General features: G+C 42.2%; 1 protein-coding gene across 6 annotated transcripts in view; it reads right to left on the bottom strand.

Moving 5' to 3' along the window:
• Positions 1 to 5,901: 5,901 nt before the first annotated feature.
• WASF1 (WASP family member 1) overlaps positions 5,902 to 14,489 on the bottom strand; it is a 104,113-nt gene continuing 95,525 nt past the window's right edge. For all 6 annotated transcript variants that reach the window (XM_087775218.1, XM_087775217.1, XM_087775220.1 and 3 more), the window contains 5 exons: positions 13,739 to 13,856; positions 12,751 to 12,923; positions 10,499 to 10,678; positions 8,484 to 9,121; positions 5,902 to 6,809 (listed from right to left, as the gene is read on the bottom strand). In XM_087775218.1, coding sequence (XP_087631344.1) covers positions 6,652 to 6,809; positions 8,484 to 9,121; positions 10,499 to 10,678; positions 12,751 to 12,923; positions 13,739 to 13,856 — 1,267 coding nt within the window. In that variant the 3' untranslated portion in view covers positions 5,902 to 6,651. The remainder of the gene's footprint in view (positions 6,810 to 8,483; positions 9,122 to 10,498; positions 10,679 to 12,750; positions 12,924 to 13,738; positions 13,857 to 14,489) is intronic.

Raw genomic sequence — 14,489 nt, 5'->3', positions numbered from 1 at the left:
CCAGAATGGCAAATAGTTTCCCGCTGTGAATATAATACCGTATCAAGCAGTTTAGTGACCACATAAATCCAGCTAATGGAATTTATATAGAGTATAAGGACTATTAAAATTGGGGAAAAAAAATGCAAAAGTAATTGCTCCCATACGTGCTGGGAGGCTATTTTGCCAGCAGACTTCCGTTAAACACCTCCTTATAGGTGTCACTGACCGCGCCAACACTGGGAGCTGACATGGGTGACAGCACGGTGCCCCAGCAGGATTTTTGTTCAGCCTGAAGGCAGGGTGACAGCCACATGCGGCTGCAGCCATGTGAACCCCTTCGGTTTGCCCCCATGAGACCTGCTCAGGCCTCGTGGCAGAGGGCACCGGCCACCTCTGGGGCAGGGCCTCGGCCCCAGTGCTCCCAAAAATGCCTCCTGGTTGCAGGGAGCGTGAAGTCAGCGTTGCTGCGGCTGTGGGAGCCCGGCTGGCTGTACTCCACGCATGCAGGGTCCTCTGGAGACCTTCACACCCTGGGATTTTGCAAGCCCCAGAGAGGTGGCAAGTCAACGGAGGGTTTAAAAAACTAAAGAGGCATCCAAGCCTGGCCTGAAAATCCCTGGATTTAGGGTTGTAACTTTTCTGTGGGACCACGGAGGTCTCCATCAGAGGGATCTACAGAGAGTGATGTGCAGAAGCCGCCTGGGGAGCCCAGGTATACTCAGTTTCTCCTAGAGCTGGGCCCTGCCTGTGGGGGGGACAAGGGCTGAGGTTGCTGCTTTCTACCTCTGATTCATCCGAAGATGAATCATTGGCACGGAAACTCCTCCCGGCAGGCGCTGGGGCACAGCGGCCGTGCAGAGAACAAAGTATATGGAAGCAAAGGAGCTATCCTAGTGTTTTCTTCTAATTAATTACCACTGAATTACTGCCAGGAATCCCTCTGGCCAGCAAACAATGCTGGCTCGTGGGTAAAACCTGTCCCATTTGGGAGCATGGGTGACTTCTTTGTGCTTTTAAAACCCAGAAGACACATCCCTCTCTGGGGCGCAGTGAGGGAGGGCAGCCCCAGACCAGGCTGCTCAACAGGTCCCCGCATCCCTGTACGTGTTGGCCGCGTGCCCCATTGGCGGTGCTTAAAAACTGGTTTCGGCTTTGCCAAAACGCAGCCAGGAAAATTCAGCCTACGCTGTTTGCTTGGCACAAAGGGGCAGCTGAAGCTACAGCGACATGCCAACACCCGGGCTGCACGCTGCTTTCTCATGACGTTAGAAGTCCTGGGCAGTTTGCTGGAGGTATTCCCGTCTAGTAGTGAAGTGCAAAATCAAGCTGTGATAATGAGCATGGGTGCTTGCTCCACGGGAGAAATTGGGCGGGCCCCAAGGAGTCCGGTTCTGAGATTTTAAAATTGTGGCCTCGCAGAGGAGTGGAGGTGGCTAAAATGCAGTATAAAACTGCACTGAAGGGAGATAATTTTTGAAGCTTTTCTTGGAGTCATACTGCCATGAAGCTGTGTTAAAATGATGCAGGTTTTGCAACAACACTGTCATTAAAATGGGGGGGATGGAAAATGGAAACAATCTGTCTGTAGGGGGGGCCCTCAGCTATCTGCTGTCTGAAAGTGAAGCTATTGAACCATCAGAGAAAGAAACACAAGGGGGGGGGGGATATTCAGCCTTGTTTGGCGAGAGATGCTTGATATCTGCTCCAATCCGTACCCAGATGTTTCCAATTGCCAAAAGGAAGGTAGCTACTGCCCAGAGCTTGCGAATACTCTAAAAATAAGAATTTCGAAGAAATGGGACAGATGCAATTTTCTTTAGAGGCTGCTGCTGTCAGGGGCTGCTGGCAGCTGGGGAATGCAAGCGATGACTAAGGTGGCAGAGCCCATTCTCCAGGCAAAGGGGTTAGCGGCGGTGGCGGGGGGGAACACATCTGCTCGTAGCGTGGCAGGGATCAAAGAAAAAGCCCAGGCTTTGTCACTCCAACGGGAACGGGATGGGGTGCACAGCTCCAGCCTCCTGGGGTCTGCTCTGTACCCCAGCACCCATTTCCCAGGGCTTGTCCATGTGTCCTTTTCTAGCAGCAGCTGGGATGGGGTTCCCGTCTCCCGCCTGCTCCTCCGCAGCTGCCTGCTGGTGCGCTGCCAGACCTTCATTAAGCCCTCAGAGCTGACAGCCAAGTCGCTCACCGGAGCGCTCCCTGGATGCCTGCTGTCGAAACAAGCTGGGCTGCCAGGAACCTGCTTTTTAAGCACTTTAACCTACCCCAGCTCATTACGGCTGGATCGGGTGAGGGAGTGCTGTCCCAAGCAGCTCAAGAGGCAGACGGGGGGCACTAACGTCTACCAAGGGCTGATGATGTACCCGAGAAGCAGCTGGGAATCGGTAAGGTCTGCTGCAGCCACAAAGGGTGTGTGAAAAGTCTCCTACAGGCAGGCTACCGCCCCCGAGAATTGTTCAAGCAGGAAAAGTAGTCAGGAGCAGAAAGGAGAAGGGAAAAGCGGCTGAGTGGCCCCAAAAAGGGAGACCACTATTGCTGCCCTTGGCCTCCGGTTGTGAGTCCTCTCCTGGTGTTTAATGTTGCCACCTGCAAAAGAGAATGAGGGAGAGTAAAACTCTCCCCCTTTACCCTGTAGCTGAGGAGACAGAACAGACACTTGATGGAGCTCGAGTCGAATTTCCGTCAGATCTTTTGCTGATGCAGACCTCAGCTGCAGAGGCTGTGGCGAGGCTTCGCCTCGGTCTCCCCTCTTGGAACTGCTCTAGTTTGTGCTAACGCCAGGTTTCGGGGCTCGGACTGCTGACGTGGTACTGTACTGCTATGTGCACGCTGCTTGGAGCTAGCAACTTTGTGGAGAGCTGTAGCTGGCTGTTGGGCAGGGGTTTCTGCACCATGCTCCAAAGCTGGTGTTGACTCCCTGCTCGCCATGGCGATCCATGGGCTGGGGAGACTGAGATGCGGCAGCCCTGTGTTTCTGTCTGCATCCTCGGAGCAGGCCGAGGGCTCACAGCCACCAGGTAAAGCAAGCGGGGATGCGCTGCAGGGATGGCAACTGCTCCCAAGCTGAGATGGTCCCAGCATCGTGGGGAATGCCCGTCGCAATGAAACGAGGGCTGTCGGTACCTGTTTGCACGCCCAGGTCCCACGGCACCTTTTGAAGCCGACTCTGCATTAGTCTGTGCATTCATCAGATGGTTAATGGTGGTATGTCAGCATCCACCTGAATGCTAAGGAGGGCACCCCTGTGCCACATGCAGGGAAGGATGATTTTATTGACTAAAGGTCGTCTTAAAATGCCTCCTGCTTGTTTAATACCAATTTAATTGCAGATTACATAATCCCTTAATGATATCTGGTATTCAATGGTTGCTGTTCACAATGTAATGGTAAAAAAAGAACGAGCATTATGTCTCTCTGTCATTTTTGTTTCTTCAGTACTTGTTCTGTTCCATTTAGCTATTTATTTTTGGTCTGTCCATGATGGCTGTGTCATTGTTACTACTTTATCTTTTGATAAAAACCCCAGGTGACCAATTTTGCACCTCCCTAGTCTTCTGCTCCGGTTCTGCCACCGCATACCTTTTGTTTCTTCTTTCTGCACTTTTTATTTTGTTCTTTTTTTCCCCGTTTTGCAGTAGGAGAGGTAGACCATTTTTAACTGTCCCAGACTACAGATCAAGAAACGTGTGAAGTTGAACAAAGGTTTCTCTTCACTTGAACATTACTGACACGTTATTTCTGCAGCAGGCTTTGAGCCTTTGATTTTAACCAGCTGCTGTAAATGCACAGAAGTAAACAACAGAATCTATAAACAGTTCGATATAGAAGATTTGATTTAGTACCTTACAAGACAAAGCAATCAATAACCTATTACGCATCTAATCACCGGCACGAACAGTCCAGCAGCCCTCTGCACAGCGTTCCACCAAATGAGAAGGGCAGTTGGAGACCACGGGAAGAGGGACACAAATCACCGAGACTGCAAATGCATCGCTTGGAGTAGATCTATAAATGCAAATATTCAAATTCAACAATTACCTCTCGCCGCTAGTGAATCAGGCTATTGCTATCTGGAGACTAGTTGCTATGGCAGAAAGCTGTAGCGATGGCAGAAGGCCAAGGCTCCCGCCTTTGAAATGTTAACTGAATTTAACTCTTGACTTTTCTCAGACAAGGTTCATTACTTTGTGTGACTGTGTCGTATTAAATGACTGCTTTGTCTGCCCTGGGTGCTGGTTTGGAAGGGATATTATTAATCACCGGGACAGCAAAGCAGGTCAATAACAACCATTTGTCAATAAGGATTTTTTTTATACCTTCAAGTCCAATATGTGATAGCCGCAGTCATGTAAGGGCCTTTTTTCTTTCATTTCTTTTTTTTATAATTTCTTTTTTTTTTTTTTTTGCTAGCTCGTCTCGTGGCTTTAGGCAAGTTATACCCAGTTCACAGGGCCTGGACGCACTCAGAGCATGCCTACAGTGCCGGCGTGACGAGATCCTCTACTTTGGAGAGTTACAGCCTGGGCACAGACACCCTGCTGCTCCCTTTAAGTGACAATGTAGGCTGCCGTCTATAAGATCCACCAGGGCAATCAAGAGTTTAGAGACTTCAGCAAGGAACAGGTATAAACATCAGTTGAAATATAATTTTGTGAACGGCAGAACTACCTACACATGGAATTTAGGCACAGGCTCTTCTTCTCAGCTGCCTAAAGTGTAGATCTGGCTCCCTCCTTAAAGGTTAGCTGCAGGTATCTGTACTGCACTTCTGCTTGAAGAGATCAATCCTTTTCAGCTGCGTAAGTGAGATCTCTCACATTTAGTTATTGGGCCAGGTGTGGCAATTTAGGATTATTAAGATCCAAGGAAACACCTAGATTAAACACTATCAAATATTCATGCAGCGGTGCTTCTGACGTCTTTTCTTTAACGCTTATGAGGAGCTATTAGGTAGGAGACGCACGTTGAAAGTGAACTGCGAACGGCAGAATAAACCAGATGGCTTTATTGTGAAGACAACTATCAAAGAGAATAGCGTGTAGAGAAGAACTGCATCCATAGTTATAAAGATGCAGATTCACAAATTGTGACAATGATTTTTCTCCCACAAACACAACAAAGGCATTACTGTTGCAGTGGAAGAAGTGTGGAATATAGTAGGCCATCTACAAAATTATAGCGGAGGCTGAGATGGTGACAGCGAAGTTGGAAGCGTTGCTGTAGGCTATTCCTACCTCTGGAGTTTTGCCCAGTCCCAAGAGCAGGTTAATAACCGCATGCCTCTCTAAATTGTTCCGTAGACTGTGGAACACTTCGCGTTCCACCTTCAGAAGTCTCATTCGGACTTTCACCACTTGTTTTCCTCTATTGTACAACTCCATCTTCCAGGAACGAGTTCGCAAGGTAGAGTGCTCTTGCACTCTCTCACGCTTCCCTTCTCGATAGGCTTTTGACTACGTGCTCAGCCTTGAAGGAGCTGTTCCAGAGAAGGGAAACAAAAGCCCTGCGCGACATGCAGTACACTGCTAGACAGCACTTAAAAAATGACTTTGCAGTATCGTCCCTGTTCTTTGTCATCTTTCGTTAGCCATGATTTTGACTCCTGCATCTCCTCTTCTCAAGATACATTGATGGTAGTTTTATTTTTAAAAAAAAACCAACGCTAAATCATATGAGCCACAAGCTCCCCTTTTTTTTTTTTTTTTTTTAACTAATGGATCACAGTAATATTTCAGCTTTTTTTGGTAGATATGCATATAGATATCATTTGACGATACATGTTTTCTTGTTTAATATGGGTCCTTAGATCAAGTGAAGAATACTTACAACGTTGTAGACCACAGATTAAATCTTTGAAATCCAAGGATCCCTCAGGCATACCACTGAAAAGCAGGCTTCACTGAAAAAGCAACAACCAGGAACATTTAAAATGAACCATTTATTAAATCAAACTGTTATTTTAACAGTTACATAAGTTACACAGCATGTTTAAGTCAAAAGATTTCACAAGGAAAAAAAATTTAAACTTTTATTATGCAGGCAAAAATAGTACCACACAATACGTACCTGGGAGGGAAGAAGGGAAGGGGAATCTCTAAACATTCAAATAAGGCCATAATTATTTAAAAACAACAATAAAACAATAATAAAAACCCCCAAACATCCATTTTCCTTTCAGTGTGTTCAGTGCTGCTAACTATATGTACTTTTAGAGTACAGATGTAATCGAGGCAGTGATATCTTGATAGCTAGGTTTAATGTTTTAAAACACTATCGGAAGTGGAATAAGGCTCATTAGTACATACAGCTGCCCTTGGAATGTCAATCTCAGTTGCCTTCATTAACTTAAAATTCACAAAGTGCACAGTTAAGATATGCCAAAAAATTGAAACTGCTACTCTACCAACAGCTGCCCATGCTTAATACTTAGTGGTCTATTGGAACAAAGTATGTTCTTTCAAAAAAGATGTGTAAGAAAAGCCACTGTAAAACATTTAGTTTCAAAGATGCACTAGGAGCTTTTTGTAAACTGAAAAGTAGAAAAACATGGATTAATTATGTAAAGAAAAGAATACAAAAAACACTAGAAATGACCATCAAACTTTCAAAGAACAAGCACCACAATGGACATTAGCATTCGATTTTGCAGTGTACAGCAATGTAATAATTTTACTCTAACCAATCCACTTCATCAAATTCTGAATCATCTTCTGAATCACTGTATTCCACAGCAATGCGACGAGAAAGTATAGTAGCAACATCATTTTCAATGCGCTCATGCTTAGCTTCTTGTTCACGTTGCTCTTCAACTTTGCGTAGCTGAATACCTGAAGAACATCAAATCACAAACGTGTTACTCTCCTCCTTTATCATTATACGAAGTATTTAGCTCATGATTCACAAAATGCTTCGCAAGCAAAAATTAAGGCTGAGGACATCGCCCTCCTCAGACAGAAGTTCTCTGTCAAGTTTCTAAAGAGACGAATGTCAGAATTGCAATGGCAGACTAGATCATCATCCCTTCTACTATAATACCCCACTTCTGATTTCCCATTAAAAACACACCCACATTTTTAGGACCACTAAGTGATTCAGCCATTTTACTATTTGCATTTCCAAACAATTTTTATACTCTCTCTTCGTGGTCTCAATTAAAAGGTATAGCTATTTGAGTATCCTAACAAGGTAGGATTTTTTTGTAACTCAGTTTTGATCATGTAATGATCTGTTTTGGGATAAAGTATTACTTAAAGATCAAACAGAAAGGGGCAGCAACTCATACTGATAGCCTGAGAAAGTTAAATCCAGTAACTCAGTTAAAAACATGACAGAGATTATATATTTTGGTTTTATACTCACGACACTGCAGACTGACACAGTCTAAATACGACCTACATCCTGTACTTAATACTCTCTGTTGTCAACTGACAGGCAACACAAGCACAGGTCCTTAGTGGAATTCAAGCTGTGGTAACCTGAGCCTTTGTTTCTTGTGCAAGACCTGGTCAAAAGCGTTCTCAGGAATCACCTAAATTATACCAGCAGGCTCTCCTTTATTATGTTTTTTGCTGACATTTTCTGCTAATGTTCATGCACCACTGTTGTACTCAACTGCTGTGATACTTCTTTAGAGTCAATGATGCTATCAATTCATGTCCATATAGATGCCTTAAAAATATTCTGAATTAGTATTATAGCCTATCTACTGATATTACAGTACCATACAGATTCCGTACTGTGTTGTAGGCGCAGGGGAAAAACAGAAGGATGTAGTACTCGAAACATTTGAGAAAGATTAACTACTCAAAGACACCGCACAGTCAAACAGCAGCACTCACAGTGCAGTGGGGATTTTTCTGGCCATAGGCACATAAGCTGAAAGGTACAGCTTGTACGTACAGCTCCTCGCTAGATCATCAGAAAACATTGCCCTGCACCTCTGCCAGCGGGGCACCTTGCAATGTAAAGGCTGCTCCACTACTGCGTTGAGACATGTCAAGATTAGGTACTTAACAGCTTTAAGTCTTAAGCAATGATTTCTGAATGTCATTTATATGTTGCTGGAATACACTGATATATGATCAAAATTCCAATGCCAATTGATCTGATCTGCTTTTATCTAACAGTCTGTGAAAAATAATGTTTTTGTCTTCTACACAATCTGTACGTTATCAGAAATAGCTACATTTTCAGGTGAACAGAAATGAAGAGATAATCTCCACAGATCATCTAGAAACACATGTACTTTTTTTTTTTAGTCTAACTTCCACAGAGAACCAGTTTTGCCATCTAAACTAAACATCTGATAAGTGCAGTTACAAATTGAAAAAAAATCTGTCGACTTGGCAATGCATACACTGTAGAGAATAGAAAGCAGAGACAGACTTAAGATGCATTCCTCTAACTTCTTACACATGTGAAATATTCCATCTCTCAAAGCTAATGTGTATTTAACAGGTTTCTGAGACCGTATTTTTTGGCCCTTAATAGCCAAACATTACCTTTCCGTATTGCTTCCAGCAGAACGCTTCTAGCATCACTGATTACAGGAAGAGTTGAAGGATGGCGTTTGGGCTCAGGAGCAGGAATCACTTGGGATGGTGGAGATGGAGGCATTAGGGGGGCATGAGGGCTAGGGACAATGGTGGTGGGAGGAGGGTGCAGAACAGGAGGAGGGTGAGAAAGGGCTGCAACTGTGACAGGAGAGGAGGGTCGAATGCCAGGAGGAGGCAAGGGAGGAGGTGGGGGTGGTGGAGGAAGTCCCTGTACTTCAGCTTGAGGAGGAACTGGGTGAACTGGTACAGCTTCACACACTTGGGCAGCTCTAGTGACAGGAGGAGAGGGTTGTGCTAGGGGAGGAGCAATTGGAGGTGGAGCTGGATGTAGGACTCCAGGAGCTATCTGGAGAGGAGCTGGTGGAGGTGGCACAGCCGGCGCCTGCAGAGCAGCTGTGGGAGGGGGCGGGGGAGGTGGGATTGGGGGTGGGGGGGTGGAAGTCATTGCAGCTCTTAATGATGAAGTTGACAAAGCAGACGGAAGAGGTGGCGGTGGCGGAGGAGGAGGAGTGGGGCTCACGAACACTGGTGTTCTGCCTGTTGCTGGTGACTGAGGACGATTTTCTACCAAGCCAGTAGTAGAACTGAAACATCCAATACAACAAAGTTGTTAGAGCTGGAGAGTGGAAAAAATAGTAATAGATTCACTTCTGCAACTTAAGAATATTGAACACTGGGCATTAAAGAGCATTATGTACTATGATGATTTCATGGTATTCATACCTCATATACAAAGGAATCTAATTCTCAGTATGGAACATGCAGTAGTCTTCCAACAGACCTTTGCTCAGATTCAGCTATTAACCGAGTTTATGCTCTTATACAAAGCTGTATCTTTATCAAAGGTTTCCTAGATTAGTATAATTCTCCCCTCCCATCCCTAAGTAAATCCAAATTATTCTTCTGAAGTAAGGGAACTAGTGGTTGATTAACGGCTTTGATTCACAGAACTTTAAAAACAAAACAAAACAGTACAAGCAATGAGGATGAGTTACATTTTAAATACATATTTAAGGCTTGATGACAAGATGAGTGAGGCTAATACCAAAGGTCATCAATTCTGTGTACAGAGAGGTATATTTATAGGCTAGATACTCATCATAGTGCAATGAATAGGTGAATTGAAGAAAACAGAAGGGAACAGTAAAATTATTTTCCTGAAAGACCACTAGAGGATTTCTTTCAGCTGTTGTGGAAAATTAATCTAAAGAGTTATGTATTTCTGTGTATAATCTCCTGAACAGTAAAAAGACATTCTTTTCAACAGACTAACATCTTGCTAATGTTACAACTGTGTCTGAATTAACTGTTCTCTATTCCAAGTTGTATGTACCTGACCATAAAGTAAGATTTTGGGTATAAAACAACTGCGGACTGACAACCAAAGCCTCGCTCTAGAAAATCCTCTAAGTATGTATCCAGTTCTGGAAAGGCACAGAGCAACAGAAAATAAAAACACTTGGGGGAAGGGGAAAACAAAAGGGCAGTTGCAATTTAGCAAATGTGATGAATATGAAGTTTTGACAGCTGACTGTCTCACTGTGATGCCATGTATTCTTCCTTTTGTGTAGGCTGAAACACAGCTCAGTTGTACAAATTTCAGGTTTTCAAATTTCCAAAATTCCAAAGATAAATCCTGAGGTTCCAACATCTTTCACAGAAATGTTTTTCCATACATTTATTTGTCTTGCCATTTAATTCGGAAGGCGACATAGTCGCAATATTAATGGCAAGGTGAGGCCCGTCTCCACAATGGCACCCTACGGGGTTTAGATGGCAGCCTTTCTCTTCAACTCCTGTGTGGCCCTGCAGCTGCAGATGCGTCAGGGCTGTGGACTGACATAGCCCCTAGGATGTGAGTACTGCCTGCGCTGCATGGAAATAATACTAATGACTATTAGTGGGGTGGTGGAAAACTAAAACTCCCCAGTAAATCTGCATGTGGCTTGACTACTTCGTACCTAACACAAGGAGGCCCAGGTTTCACATCTCCTGCTCCATGCATTGGAGGTGGCGGTGGTGGTTCATTTGGTCTGACCAACACTCGCTCCTCGGCTCTGTTCAGAAGTTCAGACATCTGGCTATAGGGTAATGCAGAAAGCGAATATGATCCATCCATATGGTCCACATATGCTTGAGATCTGTAGGAAAATAGTGAAAAATGACCCAACGTAACCTTGAATAAAAAGTAAGTATTAGTGCCCTCAGCTACTGCTCTATACTTCAGTTTGATTTCTGAATTCAAGTATCTTCTCTGCACCAATGCTGCATGTTGTACTTCATGGCTTTTTAATATTTTATCCCACTTTTGATGCCATTCCTTCTAGCAGCTCAAGGTTTTTAATGATTCTGACAGGTGTATCGACTAATTCTACAGTATGTGTGTGATCTTAGTGTTTATTAGTCACATTATTTTAAGTAATAACAGACACAAATACGCATATACCAGGGTGCATTATGAAACAGACATTATACTCAGTGATGGTGTCTGCTCCTCAATCCCTACATATATGCAACCATATTCTTTTACAACATTCATGAAACATCCATTGATGTTAGAATGGTATAATTTGCAACTGAATAATTTAGGTGAACTTCTGTCAGAGGATCTATATTCCAATATATACAGAGAACTCACTACTTTAGACCTAATACTTTGTAGCTATACAACAGATATAAGGAAGATAATCTAAATATCTATTATTGAGTAGTAGCAGTAAATAAAGATGATTCAACTTACTTGTTAATGACAATTTTAGACACACCTCAAGGACCTGATCAGTTAGGAAATTTTAGTTAACTACTGAAAGATTTTGAAAGCATTTCTCTATTAAATTCAGGGGAAATGTGTTTGCAGAACACTTTCCAACAAATAAAGCAATACTCTACATTTCCACATACTGCCACTACTGTAGTTATCTAAGCCTATTAAATTCTCCAGGGGTGAAGTTCTTACTCTGTTATTCAAAAGCATGGCGCTGTTCTGTATCTCAACAACATGCTCTGCACATGTAGTGCTCCGAAGCTATACAGCATTATTCATAATTGCATTACTGGTACTGTGGTAATCAAGGTTTAGGCCAGGGTCCTGGATATAAAAGGAGTCCTGCAACAAGTGTGTCTCATGTGGAACCTGATGTACACCACAACAGAAGGACAGCAGGAAAGCAGATGTTTCTGCCAACGACTTGACACAGCAGTTTACAAAGATAAAATACTATAAAGTTGTTCCCAGAAAAATGCGAATCACCATAACTTGAGTTGTACCCTACTGAATGAAATGCACTGAGACCATTTTTTACTTTCTGAATTGAGCTAAGTTTTCTACAAGAAGGTTTTTCCATTTTTTGACAGCAAACACCATCTCCTGTCACAATTATCCCCTGTCACTATTAAGTTTGTCTGAAGGCCTTACAAAGCTAAATAAAATACTCTCTTATGGTGCTTTTGGCCAGCGAAGGATAGGGGAAAAATGTAACTATTTTTTGGAGGACAATGAATACTTTTTAATTAAAAAAAAAAAAAGCAGCCCCCCCCCAATATTACTTGTCAGACCTCTTTCCTATCAGATGTTTCTTGGCTGGTAAAATGAACTTGGTTTCGCACAAACACCAGAAGCGTAAACACAGCAGGTATTTACCATGTGAAACGCTACTTTTAGCCACCAGCAAATATGTGCTGTGAAATGAGAATCCAACAGGTTGGATTCTGTAATAGACTATAACCAGAAATGTCAATCAAATCTTGGATTTGCTCAAGAGTAAAGAGAAGCTCAGCATTCTCATCTGAGTTCCAAGCGGACATTTGTTCACATCACACCCACCATATAGTCTTGGCAGTGTCTGTTTAAGAAAAATCAAAGAGACTGGAATAATAGGTATTTTGTAGGTCAAGATTGGAATGTAGTGACACACCTGGGTGCAAGCTTGCAACAGTGACACTACACCTTCTTGAAGCTGCAGACAATGACACATCCTCAAGGATACAATGAATTCCAAGGATACATGCTACCCCTAGAAATAACAAGATAATAACTACTCCTTTAAGGACACACTAAGCATTTTAAAACTGAGTTTTGATTGAGCTAAATCAATGATTTCCAGTGCATTTCAAGAATACCAGTAGCATCTCACCATTTACCATTCCTAAAGCATGTTCACTATGTACTATGAATATCTGTACTCAATAAATGATAGAAATAATAAAAAGAAACCTTGATTCAAAATGTGAAGCTGGGCCATTAGCAACTTCAATGTGCTTATGTAAGAGGTTAGCATCATCTTCTGCGAGCTCCGGACCTTGGGCTAACTTCTGCCACTCTCTCCGTCTGTCATGAGGTGCCCTTGGCACTTTTTCTGGTTCATGAGGGCGATCTAGATTTTTCTGCTGTAGGAGAGTTGTGCAAACAAAACTGACAACTGAGACAGTGGTTTTTTTTGATTAGTTGCATTTAAACATCAGCCACAAAATAATGAGAAACAATCCCAATTCAAGCGCAAGAAAAATTTCCTTTCAGTCTAAATATGATACGTAAACCAAAAAGACTTGTAAGAGCCAGAAACTTCAGCCTAGTGGATGATTAGCTGAATAATACAGAGAAAAATAACTGTATAAGTAGCTTCTTATTCTAAGCCTGAAACAAAATTATGAATCTGACACTTACATTTAGTGTCTCTATGTATGAAATATACAGAATAATGGTGAAACAAAAAAGCAGCATTATCTCTGCAAAAGTGTTCGTTTAATTTTAAGAAAATATAAACCAAGTGCTCTATTCCTACTAATTTCTTTCTAGTTTAAGCATATCTATTAGAATGTCATTCAAGCTTTTTCACCTGTAAAATTGCCAGAATTGTGTATTATAACAAACTGTTACAGTGAAATTCTTTATTCTCACTGCATTTCTCCTTTTTGAGCCATTGCTAGAAGACTTACAAGTTTTGGCAAACCTGCTGATAGTTACATTAAGACAGCATGGAAGCTCTAGGCCCTTATATATATTTTTATTATTATTATTATTATTAAATATTTATTTGTTAAATTTGATGGAATTGAATGAATACAAGAAGTTTTAGTTGAATGAAGATGACTCTGTAAAGTTTGAATTATTATTAATTGTATAATCAAAACAGTACCATATCTGCAAGTAAACCCTTTCCAGGAAAAAATAACCAGAAGCTGTATAAAGCTAACATATATACCTTCTGCTTCCTCTTTTCTTTTCTTTTGTCCTCAGTGTCCTGCAACATTTTTTCCTTCCACAGATCAAAGAAGTATGAAGGATTGGTATAAAACTTCAAACCCTCTTTTCCATCATCCCTGAAATACAATGACGCAAACAGGGTGTACTATTTATTTGACAACACATGAACCGAAACATTAAGGCAAAGAAAAGGCATATTAAGGAATACCTAGTATCTCAGACCCTGAAATATTTTACTGAAGAACATTAAAAAGATGAACATTGACCTCCTGTGCCATCATTCTTTACTATCTTTGCTTGTATTCAAGGTCCTGATTTTAGAAAAGTAACTTTAACACAAGCTGTAGATAAAAAAAGAGTATCATAAATCAGAGAACTCCCATTTCAATGACTCAAATGTCACTCTTAAAATAATGAGCAAATTTGTGTGGCTGCTCCTGTTCAACTACTGATTCAAATTGACTTTGGGACAGCAAACAACATTCATTTCCATTAAAGACCTTTCTTCCTACATACTTACCTGCTTATTTTCTTCACTTCACATCCAAGAGCATTACACAGTTTGATAAATGCAGATGATAAAAATGGCTTTTTCTTACCATTGTTACACTGGTGTAAAACTTGAGCAAAGTGGAGTAAAGTTTTAATGCTTATAACGTCTTCTGCTGCCTGTATTCCTCCAGCAGCTTCACAGTTTTCTAGTGTGGCTCCTTAAATATTCAAGTGCTACTCAACATGAGCAAGTTGCC

The sequence above is a fragment of the Nipponia nippon genome, unplaced genomic scaffold, assembly GCF_047370975.1.
Source record: "Nipponia nippon isolate SJK-2023a ecotype South Korea unplaced genomic scaffold, ASM4737097v1 scaffold_4, whole genome shotgun sequence".
Taxonomy (NCBI): Eukaryota; Metazoa; Chordata; class Aves; order Pelecaniformes; family Threskiornithidae; genus Nipponia; species Nipponia nippon.
This window is presented reverse-complemented; position numbering and strand designations above follow the sequence as displayed.